Source organism: Acanthochromis polyacanthus, chromosome 23 (genome assembly GCF_021347895.1).
Source record: "Acanthochromis polyacanthus isolate Apoly-LR-REF ecotype Palm Island chromosome 23, KAUST_Apoly_ChrSc, whole genome shotgun sequence".
In the NCBI taxonomy this organism is placed as follows: Eukaryota; Metazoa; Chordata; class Actinopteri; family Pomacentridae; genus Acanthochromis; species Acanthochromis polyacanthus.
This window is the reverse complement of record NC_067135.1, coordinates 3,515,489-3,528,903: the sequence shown is the minus strand read 5'-3', so window position 1 is coordinate 3,528,903 and position 13,415 is coordinate 3,515,489. Positions and strand designations below refer to the sequence as shown.

General features: G+C 43.7%; 1 protein-coding gene across 1 annotated transcript; it reads right to left on the bottom strand.

The window, feature by feature from the left end:
- Window positions 1-7,790: 7,790 nt before the first annotated feature.
- Window positions 7,791-11,177, bottom strand: LOC127532418 (macrophage mannose receptor 1-like). The gene is made up of 5 exons (XM_051944064.1): window positions 10,243-11,177; window positions 9,770-10,129; window positions 8,624-8,962; window positions 8,411-8,502; window positions 7,791-8,258 (listed from the first exon to the last, which is right to left on the bottom strand). The coding sequence occupies exons 1-5, from the start codon at window positions 10,277-10,279 to the stop codon at window positions 8,163-8,165; spliced, it is 924 nt and encodes a 307-aa protein (XP_051800024.1). The 5' UTR covers window positions 10,280-11,177; the 3' UTR covers window positions 7,791-8,162.
- Window positions 11,178-13,415: the final 2,238 nt, after the last annotated feature.

Sequence of the window (13,415 nt, the reverse complement as noted above, 5' to 3'; positions counted from 1 at the left end):
AATGAGGACGAATCAACTTTACAGCTGTTCTCCAGCACCACTTCCTGCTGTTTTGTACGACTACTTGTCGGTGGTAAGGGTGTCTGTGTGTGTGTGGTCTAGAACAGAACACAAATAAAACGGTATTAGCGTCTAAATGACACACAATAATACTACAGTAAATCAACACGTGCTAGACATGCTAACTGTCACTGCGTTAATGACTCCTTTAGCTGTGCATGTGGAAACAAGTATTATCAAGCAACCAGGCATGCACACTTACTTGTAATTACGCCCACTTTCAATATTGGTGACTGGAGAACTGAACTTTAACATAAACCAAATAACTCAGTACAGACTATGCAACTGTCTCTCATCTCTTCTCTTTGCCGTCTGTTCCCCTTTCCTGCATCCAGTTCAGACCGGTGGTCTAAGCTTCGCCCCTTAAAGGCATTATGGAGGATTTTTTTGTTGTTTAATTTGTCTGATTCACATAAAATGAATATACTGACCTTTAGTGGACTTGTATGTATGGTCTCTAAAAGAATAAAAAATAAATAAATAAATAACTGTGGACATGGCAGGACCTGAAAAACATCAGCCAATCATTGCGCTCGGACCGAGGCGTTTGGTTTGCTCCCTTTCCTGTCAATCAAAAATCTTCCGGCTCAGGCCGAGTTACGTAGATTACGTACGCCTTGGACTTACATGTTTTGTGTATGTGTTGCTTTGGTATAGCTTCGTAGTTAGCTGGCGACTTGTTTTGCTCATCTTTTTTTACATAATGGCAGATAAAGATCCAGGGGGACCCAGCCGTAAAAGACAACTTCACGAGTGCTACGCAAGTTTCTGGAGGGGGGCGTTTCTTCGTAAATGTTAAGAGGAGGGAGGTTAGAGGGGGGTGAGGGAGAGGTTGTATGTGTGCATGCTACTTTCAAAGTCATAGGAAATTAAATCTCCTCTAATGCCTTTAAAGGGCCAGCATGACATTTACTGAGCAGCCTTTTCTACAGTATGTGATCTCAATTTCTCCCTCAAATTGCAGGAACACAGCTGGATCCTGAATTCGTTGTTGTGAATGAAAAAATGACTTGGTCCGATGCTCAGAAGTACTGCAGGGAGAACTACATAGACCTGGCCACCGTGAGGAATGACGCAGACCACCAAAGATTAGGATCTCCGTCGAAATGGATTGGGCTATCTAGAGATGCTGATTCTCAGTGGTCTGATGGGAGCAGCTTCAACTTCAGCTACTGGGAACATGGTGGAGCCAGACTTGGCTCCAGGACAGTCATCTGTGGTGCTGCAGCTCTTTACAGATCAGGAAAATGGAGATTTTGGTACTGTGAAAAAAAATTCCCATTTGTCTGCAACACCCCAGCTGGTGAGTGCTTTGCTGCTTCTTGTTTGATGTCACAGAAGCCATTCCAAGCATGTTTCATTTATCCTCTTCTTTTTGTCTGTGTGTTTTTCTAATAAAAGTGAAGCGGGTGGTGAAGCTGAGGATCAAACTGGACGACTCCTCTGTGGATCTGAACGACCCTGCTGTGAAAGCGGCGCTCCTGAAAAAGGCAAGTCTCCAAACTCCATCCTCACACACGTTTTAACTTCCCACCATTCTGGGAGCAGTGATCACAGAGCTAATGTGAGCTAGCTACCAACAAATGCCACAGATTTCAGTGTGAGTGGATGTTTCCCAACGGCTGCCATGTGTGTCTCTCAGCTCCAGGACAGACTGGAGGAGGAAGGAGTGAGTGGAGTCACCCTGAAGTGGAGAGAGCAGCCTGATGGGGAAGTCTGGCACAGAGAGGATCTCTAAATAACCTCACCTGTATGTCAGCTGAGCTCTTTAAATACGTGTGTGTAGACTAGTAGAGTGCCTGTATAATGAGAGTGGCGACATGACGGGTCCAAAAAATTTTGGTCACGTGATCCATAGGAGCCATTTTGTTTACGCCGGTTATGCCTGTTAACGTTGTTTACAACGCAGAGAGTAATTCTAGGTCTTTTTTGGCTTCATAAATACCTGAAAAGTGACGGGCTGTTGTGCCTTTGGGTGCACAAATCGATCGGAGAAGGGATTACACATGTTTAGATTTCCCAGGAGTAGTGAAAGAATGAAACTATGGGAAAATAAAGTCCGGAGAGTGGGATGGAAACCGACTTCATCATGATTTTTGTGCCAGGTTAGTCCCATGTATGTACTTTCATGTTATGATGTATGGGTGAATGACAGATAGAAAAGTTTGATGTGATTTTAGGCAGTTGTGGTTATTTTGACTTTGACCATTTTGATGCATGGAGATGCATGAAATACGGGCCGCTGAAGTTTAACGGGGTAACCCGTTAAACTTCAGCGGCCCATCTGAGCTTCGACAACAGCCTCCCTGTTCATTCACATGATTTCCAATTCAACAAACAGCTGACAGTTTTCTGTTTCCTATTTTCTGTTTTCCGTCCAACCTGCAGTCACTTATCAGCCTCATATGACCCGAACAGGCTCCGTGTTGTTCACCTGTTTCTGGGCTGTTAGCCGCCGTTAGCATGAGGATGCTGTTAGCCATATGCTTACAGCTGCAGCACGGTACAGGCAGACGGGAAAACGTATTTTACTAAATTGACCGAAGCTGCAAGCTCGATGTTAGAAACATTATACACCCATGGAAAGCTTAGATTCTCATGAATCCGCCGGTATAAACCACTTTCAGATGTGACTACCACAGCGGGTAATGTAAACACATTTGTCCAACAAACAGCAAATAACGTAAACAGCACAACTCACCTTTGAAGGCTCAAAACTAGTCACAGATGAAAATATTCCACAAAACGGCCATAATCCAACCTTGGACATCCAGACAAAACAAGCCAGTAAATTATTTTGTCCAAAACATGTCTTGAAATCAGTAAACAATCCATAGTTTTCGTGAATGTGCAACTCGCGCTGCGCGTCCCATATTGAGTGAATGGAAACAAAATGGCGTCAAATCCCCAGTTGTCGTCACTCTCATTATACAGGCACTCTATCGACTAGAGTGTAACAGCGCCCTCTTGTGTTTGAATCTCCAATATGGCTGCCTTTAAGAACAGAGTGTGACATTTAATGAAGGCTGGCAGCTTTAGCCATTGTGGACTCTTGTTAGCTACTAGTTTGTGTGTGTTAGCGTGATTTAATTAGCAACATTTACAGTCGTGACAAGTTTGCATTTTAACAAAACAATCGAGTGTCTCCACCTTCACCAATGTACTGGACTTCTGACGTGTCTTCAGACAAGCGTTCTGTAACCTTCTCATCCTGATTTTTGCTCTCTTTCTTGTTCTATTCTGTGTGAGATAACTAATAAATGTCAGTTTGCCTGGGTGTAGTCGTTCTTTCATAGATGCAGGAGGTGAGTGACAGATATTAACCAGTAACACATCAGAAAACAAATCACCTGCAGCCTAAAAAGCATCTCTGCCTCATTGACCACTGAAAAGAATTTTGTCATTGCTTAAAACTTTCCTCTTTGAGACAATGCATGCTCTGAACTGGCACAGTGTAATTAAAACTGAGTTGAAGTGAATCAGGTGAAGCAGCCTCATGCAATTTAAAGATGAAGTGCCATAATCTATACAGCACCTTTTAAGAACAGTTTACAAATTAATCAAACCTGCAGCATCTTACAACTTGAATCACTTCCTCCTCTCCATCAACCACTTTACAGCCATGCAACAATAATAATATATCTAGAGAAGGCTTTGAAGGAATTTATTTCAAGGTATTGTGTGGGGATTTGGGGTAAAATATCACCTAAATCATGCTGCCTTCACTTAGAAATTAAGATTGATGCTGCAAAGAAGCTGCAAATCCTAAAATGTGAATCTTTCACATTCACCTCACAGAAATAAAGAAGTTTTTTTTACAATTGAAAGAAGTCCAAGCATGTCAATGTGACCTTTAAAATCTAATCAGCTCCTTTTTCTGTCTCCATTCCTACAAAATAATTACAGAGACTTACCCAGTCTGGGCAGTCTAGTACTATACTGTAATGTAGTAGACATATGACCAGTGATGCATGACATCCACTGTAGTGGTCAGTTACATTCATTCTGAAAAAGAAAAAAGCCTGTGGCAACATCTGTGCATTGTGCTGTGTGATAAAACTGCACCTTTCAAAGTGGCCTTTTATTGTGGGCAGTCTAAGGAACACCTGTGAGGTGGGATGGATTATCTCAGCAAAGGAGAAGTGCTCACTATCACAGATTTAGACAGATTTGTGAACAATATCGGAGAGAAATGGTGATATTGTGTATATGGAAAAAGTTCTGGGTTTCTGGGTTTTTCGCTCTTTTTTTTTTTAAAAGCGAATGTCGTCTATCATGAGCTTTGGAAATACTGATTGACATTTTTCTACATTTTCTAAATCAAAAAACTAATTATTTATACAAGAAACTGTAAAGTAAGCCCCGGATAAGCGGAAGAAAATGGATGGATGAAATGGATGGATGGAAAAAGTTTTACATCTTTCAGTTCATCTCATAAAAAATGGGAGCAAAAACAAAAGTGTTCCGTTTATATTTTTGTTGAGTGTATACACCCCCTGTCAAAAGTTTTTGGACACGTTCTCATTCAAATAAAGTAGAACCTGTCCTACAACTTTTGACAGGGGGTGTATCTACCAAATTTGGTACACATATGCAGCACATCAGGCTGAACAAAAAAGTCAGTGACAGCCACATTCCAAACCCAACAGGAAGTGAGCTATTTTGCGTTGAATGTCAGATTTTGCTCATTTTTCATTTTTTTCTAGAGCGAACTCCTCCTAGGGGGAAACTTCAATTCACCTCAAATTGGGCCAGTACATACAGGAGGCCTTAATGATCCAAAGTTATTAAAATCTTTTTCCAAAGTCAAAGGGCGTGTCCGTGGCGGCCTCTGGAATTTTGATCCTTCACCATGAAATTTCAAATGCTGTGTAAATGCCCTGAACATGCTCCAATCTGCCTGAAACTTTACATGTATGATCAGAGTCCTGCCCTGATCACATCCACGTGATGAAATACATTCACAGTCAAAAGTTGTAGGACAGGTTCTACTTTATTTGAATGAGAGTGTCCTAAAACGTTTGACAGGGGGTGTAAATCTAGTATTTCACACATATATATTTCAAGTCTTCGTGTCCACAAACTGCTCCAGCCAGCACTGAGATCTGCTTGGTTCACTGGGACAACAGAGGGGAGTAAAAAATCAAATATAATTTGGATGATACTTTCTATTTAAAACATCCCTACATGCAAGAACATGCTGTCAGGGTCCCTGCCTGGCCCCCATTTCTGTCTGTTTCTCTCTCTCTGTCATTGTACGGGGGGGAATTGAAACCAAAAGCCAGAGCACACAGAGCAGGCGGCAGGCAAATGGAAAATTACACAAGTTTTTATTCCAAAATAATTAATAGAATAAAACAATTAACTAGGCCAGAAGTCACAACTGGAGGGAGAGGGGAAGGCAGGCGCCCAGGGATTTGCAGTTGTCAGAGGCACATGCCGGCACTCCAGCGGTTTCTTGTCAGCTAACAAGGGCGTAGGTTTGGTCTCAACATTGGTAGGGACGATATAACAGCATAACCTGCACTTTTTGCTGGGGACGGGACATTAATCAGACCAAACAGATTGGGTGAACGGGGGTCAGGGCTACATTTCTCACGAATATGAACCTAATTAATTGACAAGCTAAATGATCAATGCAAAATAAATCTGTATTGACTTATACTAACTTTCATGTGTATTGGTTCAGGTGATGGTAATTAAATATATTTTAATTAATAAATAAATGCACTAATAGGTATTTGGTTTCAAAAGTGTAAAGTCACAACATTCTCTAGCCTTCTTTCCTTCTAAACCAGGCCGTTTACAAGAAGAAAAGCAGCAGCATGTTTTTTTTTTTTTGACTGTCAACACTTTCCTGTGAAACACAGACTGGGACCTCTCTCTCTAAGCTGCTTCTTGCTCACGTTTTTCTGGTTCTATATTTTCCAGCAGCGTTCACTACATTTCTCACAGTTTAATTAACGTTAACAGTAGAAAACACATACAGGAGGACAATTCTCTCTAAGCAGCTTCCTACTCGAGTTTTGCAGGTTAGCAGGTTCACACAGTTTAATGTTACGCTAACTCTGATGCAGGTCGGACTTTCAGTAGAACATTAGCGGGGAATCTCAGATTCGCGTCAACTTGTACATAGCTTCTAGCCTAGCCATGCGAGATCCCATGTTTCTGACGGCACAAGGGTCTGGGGAAGCTCGACAGGGAGGGAGGCGGGCTAAAAGGTTGTCTATCAAATCCCTCTGCAGCAGTTGGGTAGGTATACAACCAATCAGCGCAACGAATAGGCTGACGTGGTTCCGAGAGCACCGGCGGATTGTGTGGCTAAGTCCCATTAGCTTCCCAACCAGCGGAGCCGCGGAGCCAACTGGTATATTAAGGATTTGCCATATCCCGTCGGCATAAGTCCAAATACGTCTTTCTTCTCAATGAAACACTTCAGTGCCGTCCTTTGTTTATCTTTCAAGTTGAATTTTAGCTTCAAATCTTTAAGGGCTGTGGCCAAAGCCGAGTCGAAAGATAATTGTTTATTGTGCGCCGGTTGTTTCTGTCAGAATCGTCACGCCTCTGTCGTCACTTAGTTACGCCCGCCTTCTGACTCTACACTTCATGGTGATTGGTCCGGCCAGTTTTAGGAGAATCCAGCCTCGAGCCTTATGGAGGGTAACTAGACCCACCCTGGCAGAGAATTAAATTTGTCGCTGTGGGTTGTCTAGCGCGGCTAGGCTACGTCGCTTCATTTCCTGTTGTAGAATTACCTTTCTGTACACTCTGCATTCTAGCTCTCCTGCCTGGGTAGTACCTTCTGTGGGTTAGCCCTCTTGCTCTCGTTAAAATTGTGTTGTCTTTTTGTTGGCCCATTAGTGGGTTTTGTTTATATGTCATGTTTATTCGTGCTCTGTTCTGGCAGTACGCCATTTTCGTAAAAACCTTTAGACAGAGGGTTTTGTTCCTTGGTTCAGTCTAGTTATCTACTGACAGCTGTCACTTCCGTTAGTAGTTCTCGTTTGAGATTTGTAGTCCACTTGTTAAACACTGTTAATTTCATAAATATAACTGTAAATAAAAACTCTAAATTGTCGTTGAGTGTATCAGTTAACAAACTGTCATGTGTCAATAAACCAAAGTGCAATTCATTTGTGTATATGTTCTTAAATTTTGTTGTATCTTTGTATTTTTTCTGATTTATATTGTATATATAGTGTATATATCTTGTGTCATTTGTTTATAGATGCGTTCTCTTGAGTTTTCTTACTGTCACATTGCAGATATTTTTCTTATATCCATTTGTTCTTTCCCTTACTTGGATGTGGCACTTTATTATTTCATCTGGTGTGGTTGTACAAATTTATTTTGAGAATCTTTCCCCGTTTGGACTGACCAGCCTTGTGTTGTTTAGTGTTCTTCCTGAGTATCTCTCTTTTATTCTGGGCACTTCGTGTATAGATGATTATTGACATCTAAAACTTCTGCACTTCATCTTTAAATTGCATGAGGCTGCTTCACCTGATTCACTTCAACTCAGTTTTAATTACACAGTGCCAGTTCAGAGCATGCACTATTTCAAAGAGTAGAGTTTTAAGCAATGACAAAATTCTTTTCTGCATTTTAAAAGATGCTGTGACTTTTATATCGGCGGTCGATGAGGCAGAGATGCTTTTTAGGCTGCAGGGATTTGTTTTCTGATGTGTTAATGGTTAATATCTGTCTGCATCTATGAAAGAATGACTACACCCAGGCAAACTGACATTTATTAGTTATCTCACACAGAATAGAAAGAGAGCAAAAATCAGGATGAGAAGGTTACAGAACGCTTGTCTGAAGACACGTCAGAAGTCCAGTAAATTGGTGAAGGTGGAGACACTCGATTGTTTTGATAAAATGCAAACTTGTCACGACTGTAAATGTTGCTAATTAAATCACGCTAACACACACAAACTAGTAGCTAACAAGAGTCCACAATGACTAAAGCTGCCAGCCTTCATTAAATGTCACACTCTGTTCTTCAAGGCAGCCATATTGGAGATTCAAACACAAGAGGGCGCTGTTGCACTCTAGTCTACACACGTATTTAAAGAGCTCAGCTGACATACAGGTGAGGTTATTTAGAGATCCTCTCTGTGCCAGACTTCCCCATCAGGCTGCTCTCTCCACTTCAGGGTGACTCCACTCACTCCTTCCTCCTCCATTCTGTCCTGGAGCTGAGAGACACACATGGCAGCCGTTGGAAAACATCCACTCACACTGAAATCTGTGGCATTTGTTGGTAGCTAGCTCACATTAGCTCTGTGATCACTGCTCCCAGAATGGTGGGAAGTTAAAACGTGTGTGAGGATGGAGTTTGGAGACTTGCCTTTTTCAGGAGCGCCGCTTTCACAGCAGGGTCGTTCAGATCCACAGAGGAGTCGTCCAGTTTGATCCTCAGCTTCACCACCCGCTTCTTCACTTTTATTAGAAAAACACACACAGACAGAAGAGGATAAATGAAACATGCTTGGAATGGCTTCTGTGACATCAAACACATGAATGTAAAGAAATGAGCACTGAGAAGCAGCAAAGCACTCACCAAATGGGTTGTGGCAGATGAATGGGAATTTTTTTTCACAGTACCAAAAGCTCCATTTTCCTGAACTGTAAAGACCTGCAGCACCACAGAGGACTGTCCTGGAGCCAAATCCTGCTCCATCACGATCCCAGTAGCTGAAGCTGAAGCTGCTCCCATCAGACCACTGAGAATTAGCATCTCTAGATAGCCCAATCCATCTCCACACAGATCCTAATCTTTGGTTTTCTGCGTCATTCCTCACAGTGGCCAGGTCTATGTAGTTCTCCCTGCAGTACTTCTGAGCATCGGACCAAGTCATGCTTTCATTCACAACAACGAATTCAGGATCCAGTTTTGTTCCTGCAATTTGAGGGAGAAATTGAGATCACATACTGAATTTGAAAACAGTATTTCTTTAAGACTAAGGCTCTTTAATAGAAGTGAGTGCACCCCTGTGCAATATCACTTAATGACACAAGAAAAATTGTGTGAATATTGTTTCTGAGTTATATTGAAAATTCAAGCTCCAAGCCAGAAACTTAAGGCAACAAAGGTGAATACAGCATCAATCCACTTATTACCTATACACCGCTTTGTCCTCTGTAGGGTCACAAGGGGTGGAGGCTATCCCAGCTGACCCAGCCTCCAGAGGCTTGGCAAACGAGGAATATTCCCACCTGATGATGATCTGAAGCACACCACCAATGAAAGGCGTACTGACTTTTGGTGTGTGAGTTCCTATTTTGCATATGAGCAAATCCCCAGATGCTGAACTTAGAAATGATGCAGTTACTTTAAATGTTGAATCATTTGATATTTACTTGATGTTTCACAGGAGTGTCCTCACTTCTATTTTTATCCTGAATGTGATTGACATTCTGTGGTTAGAGCTGATGCCTTGCAGCTAAAAGATCCCCGGTTCACGTCCCCGTCTTCCTGGGATCTTTCTGCATGGAGTTTGCATGTTCTCCCTGTGCATTCGTGGGTTTTCTACGGCTTCTTCCCACACTCCAAAAACATGCTGAGGTTAATGTAGTATTCTAAATTTTCTGTAAAGTCCCCAGCCTTCTCCCTAAATCAGCCGGAACAGACTCCAGCTCCTCTCCGACCCCAATGAGACTTAAGCGGTGTATAGACAATGGATGGATGCATGATTGATGCTCTTACCTTTGTAGCAGACAAATGGTTGCTTGAACAGGCAGGAAACATCCAACCATCCTTTTGCTGTAGACGTCACACAGAGGTCATTTAGGACAGAATTAGGCTGACCACTTCCCCAGTGCCTGTACTCAGCCTCACTCCCATCTGACCACTTCCAGTTGATCTCACTAAACGCACCAATCCAGAATGGATTGAAGTAACCAGTGGAGGAAACCGTGTCAATAAGCTGGTTCATTTCTGTCATGCTGTGTACGGTGGCCAGGTCTGTGAATCTCTCTCTGCAGTAGGTCTGAGCTTCATGCCAAGTCAAAGGTTGGTTCACAAAGTAGTACTGATGGAGAGGGCAGGAGGGGAGGACGAACCACCCTGTAGGAGAAACACAAGACATCAGAACTTTAGAAAATACAAGGTGGCCCCAACTAACAAAGCACCTTTTCTTCAGTATTTAAATCACAAACATTAACAAAGAATCCACTGACCTGAGAGACACCAGAGAGCCAGCAAGACCCTCTCCATCACGATGCTGCTCTGTGGACGGTAAAAGGAGGCGCTGCCTTATCATGAAAAATCAGTGGAAAGTTTCCTCCTGATTTGTTTCTCTCAGGAAGGTCACTGGTGTGCTGGTTTCTTCATGCAAAAAGTGTTGCAGTGGATTAATGAATGTAAATGTGTGATGGAACACATCTTTCAAGGAGGTTTACTTGTTTCTAGGACATCACACACACACACACTGCTTGAAGTGCAGCTACATGTTGTATAAAATCCTCCTCTACTGATTGTTTCAATATGCAAATAAGATGTTATTTTGTTGAAAATGAGCAAATTTGACTCAACTTTGGGAACAAAAATCAAAATTTTGGGGAATTTGGTTATCTCTTTCTGCCACTCCAGAAACCTGAAATAACTGTCAAAAGCTATAATAAAAGATTTTCACTGTTTTCAATCACTGAATCTCAAATAAAACAGGTTGCTAAGAATATATCAACAAACCCTTCATAAAACAAGAACTAATTTAGTAAAATTATCCATGTTTTTACTGGAGTTAATCAGAGAAAGAATTCTTCTTGAAGACGTGAATACTTTTTGTGGATACCGTGGTTGATGTGGTTACTGGGCCTTGGCAGCAAAGATGACTCCAATCCAACAACATGTTGGACTGAATCAGCTGGGTAAATCTCTGTATTCGTTTCTGAGGAATGGAGACAGAAAAATGAGCTGATGAGATTTGTAAGGTCACTGTGACATGCTTTTTACTGTTTTAGTTCTGTGAGATGCATGTGAAAGATTCACATTTGACGAGGTTCACTACTTGATGACACTTGCTACAAGCAGAGTGTGTGTGGTGTCCTCTATAAAAACGTAAATCTTGAACAATGTGTTCCATCACACATTTACATACAGGAATCTACTGCAACACTTTTTGCATGAAGAGGCCAATGAACCAGTGACCTTCCTCAGAGAAACAAATCAGGAGCAAACTTTCTGCAGTCTTTTATTATAAGGCAGAGCCTCCTTTTCCCCGACGGCCCCCAGAGCACCTTCGCCGTTTCAGTCCCTCCATCCAGGCCCCCTCCGCCCACCCAACCTCCATTGAGTTTTTTTTTCGTGCGCCAGGAGGTGCACGTTGGAGGGGGGGTACTGCTATGGTTATGGTCCTGCTCCTGCCCTTTTGTCCCCCCTTTTCCTTCCTTTCCCCATTGTTGCCCTTCTGTGTGTGTTTTGGTTTGGTTGCCTCTGTCTCCCCCGTCTGTCGTCCTTCCCTTCTGTCTCTCTCCCAGTTCGCTCGCCCCCAGTCTCCCTGCACTCAGCCAACTGATTGCTGCTTGGTATCAGCTGCAGGCAATCAGTCCAATTCCACTCACCTGTTCCCTCAGCTATTTAAGTCCTCTGCTTCCCTCAGTCTTTGCCGGACTGTGTGTGTGTGTGAACAGGGATGGGGACACCAGGGGGCAGAGTTCAACAGGGAGACAGCCGTAAGAAAAAAACTGTTCCTGAACCTGGTGGATTTTGTCTGCAGGTTCCTGTAGCGCCTCCCAGAGGGCAGGGGGGCAAACAGACTGTGTGCTGGGTGATAGGGGTCTTTTGTCATGTTTATTGCTCTTCTGAGACAGCGCTTCCTGTAGATGTCCTCAATGGCAGGAAGTGAGGCTCCGACGACGCGTTGGGCGGTTTTCACCACCCTCTGCATCGCCTTCCGGTCAGCGACAGAGCAGTTCCAATACCAGACAGTGATACAGTTGGTGAGGATGCTCTCGATGGTGCATCGGTAGAAGTTCACCAGGATGTCTGAAGAGAGATGATTTTTCTTCAGAGTCCTCAAAAAGAATAGGCGCTGGTGAGCCTTCTTGACCAGGCTGGAGCAGTTTGTCGTCCAGGAGAGGTCCTGTGAGATGTGGATTCCCAGGAATTTGAAGCTGGTCACGCGTTCCACTGTCACACCATTGATGTGAATGGGTGGATGGGTGACAGCCTTCCTTCTGAAGTCCACAATGAGCTCTTTGGTTTTTGAAGTGTTGAGTAGCAGGTTGTGATCCACCTCCTCCCTATAGGCCGACTCATCGTTGTTCTTGATGAGGCCAATCACCGTGGTGTCGTCCACAAACTTGATGATGGCGTTGGAGCCATGTTCAGGTCTGCAGTCATGGGTGAAGAGGGAGTGGAGGAATGGACTCAACACACAGCCTTGTGGTACACCGGTATTTAAAGTGAGGGTGGAGGAGCAGTGGTGATCTAACCCAGTGGTTCTCAACCCTGTTCCTCAGGACCCCATGTCCTGCATGTTTTAGATGCTTCCCTGCTCCAACACACCTGACTCAAATGATCAGCTCGTCATCAGGCTTCTGCAGAGGCTTGCTGACGAGCTGATCATTTGAATCCGTTGTATTGGAGCAGGGAAGCATCTAAAACATGCAGGACATGGGGTCCTGAGGAACGGGGTTGAGAACCACTGATCTAACCGACCATGTTGCGGCCTGTTGGTCAAGAAGTCCAGTAACCAGTTGCAGACAGGAGCTGTGATGCCCAGATCTGTGAGTTTGGTTACCAACTTAGAGGGGGAGACAGTGTTGAATGCTGAACTAAAGTCTAAGAACAGCATTCTGACATATGTGTCCTTATTGTCCAGGTGTGAGAGGACAGAGTGCAGCGCTGTGGAGACTGCCTCTTCTGTACTCCTGTTCCTGCGATAGGCAAATTGATGGGGGTCCAGGGCGGGGGGCAGGCAGGATTTGAGATGTGCCAGAACAAGCTGCTCTAAACACTTGGATATGATGGGGGTGAGTGCCACTGGACTGTAGTCGTTCAGGCACGTCGGAGTGGAGTGTTTCGGTACCGGCACGATGGTGGTGGATTTGAAGCAGGTCAGGATAACAGCACGAGCCAAGGACAGGTTGAATAAATCCGTCAGGACCCCCGCCAGCTCCCGAGCGCATGCTCTCAGCACACGTCCAGGGATGCCGTCAGGGCCTGCAGCTTTGTGTCTGTTGATCCTGCTCAGCACTGCTTCAACATCAGTGGTGGAGAGTGTTAGAGGTTGGTGGTCGTCAGCCAGCTCAGCTTTTTTCCCGGGTGCATGATTGTCCTTCTCAAAACGAGCGTACAAGTTGTTGAGCTCATTTAAGAAGGATGTGTCAGAGGGAGGGGTGGAGGAGTT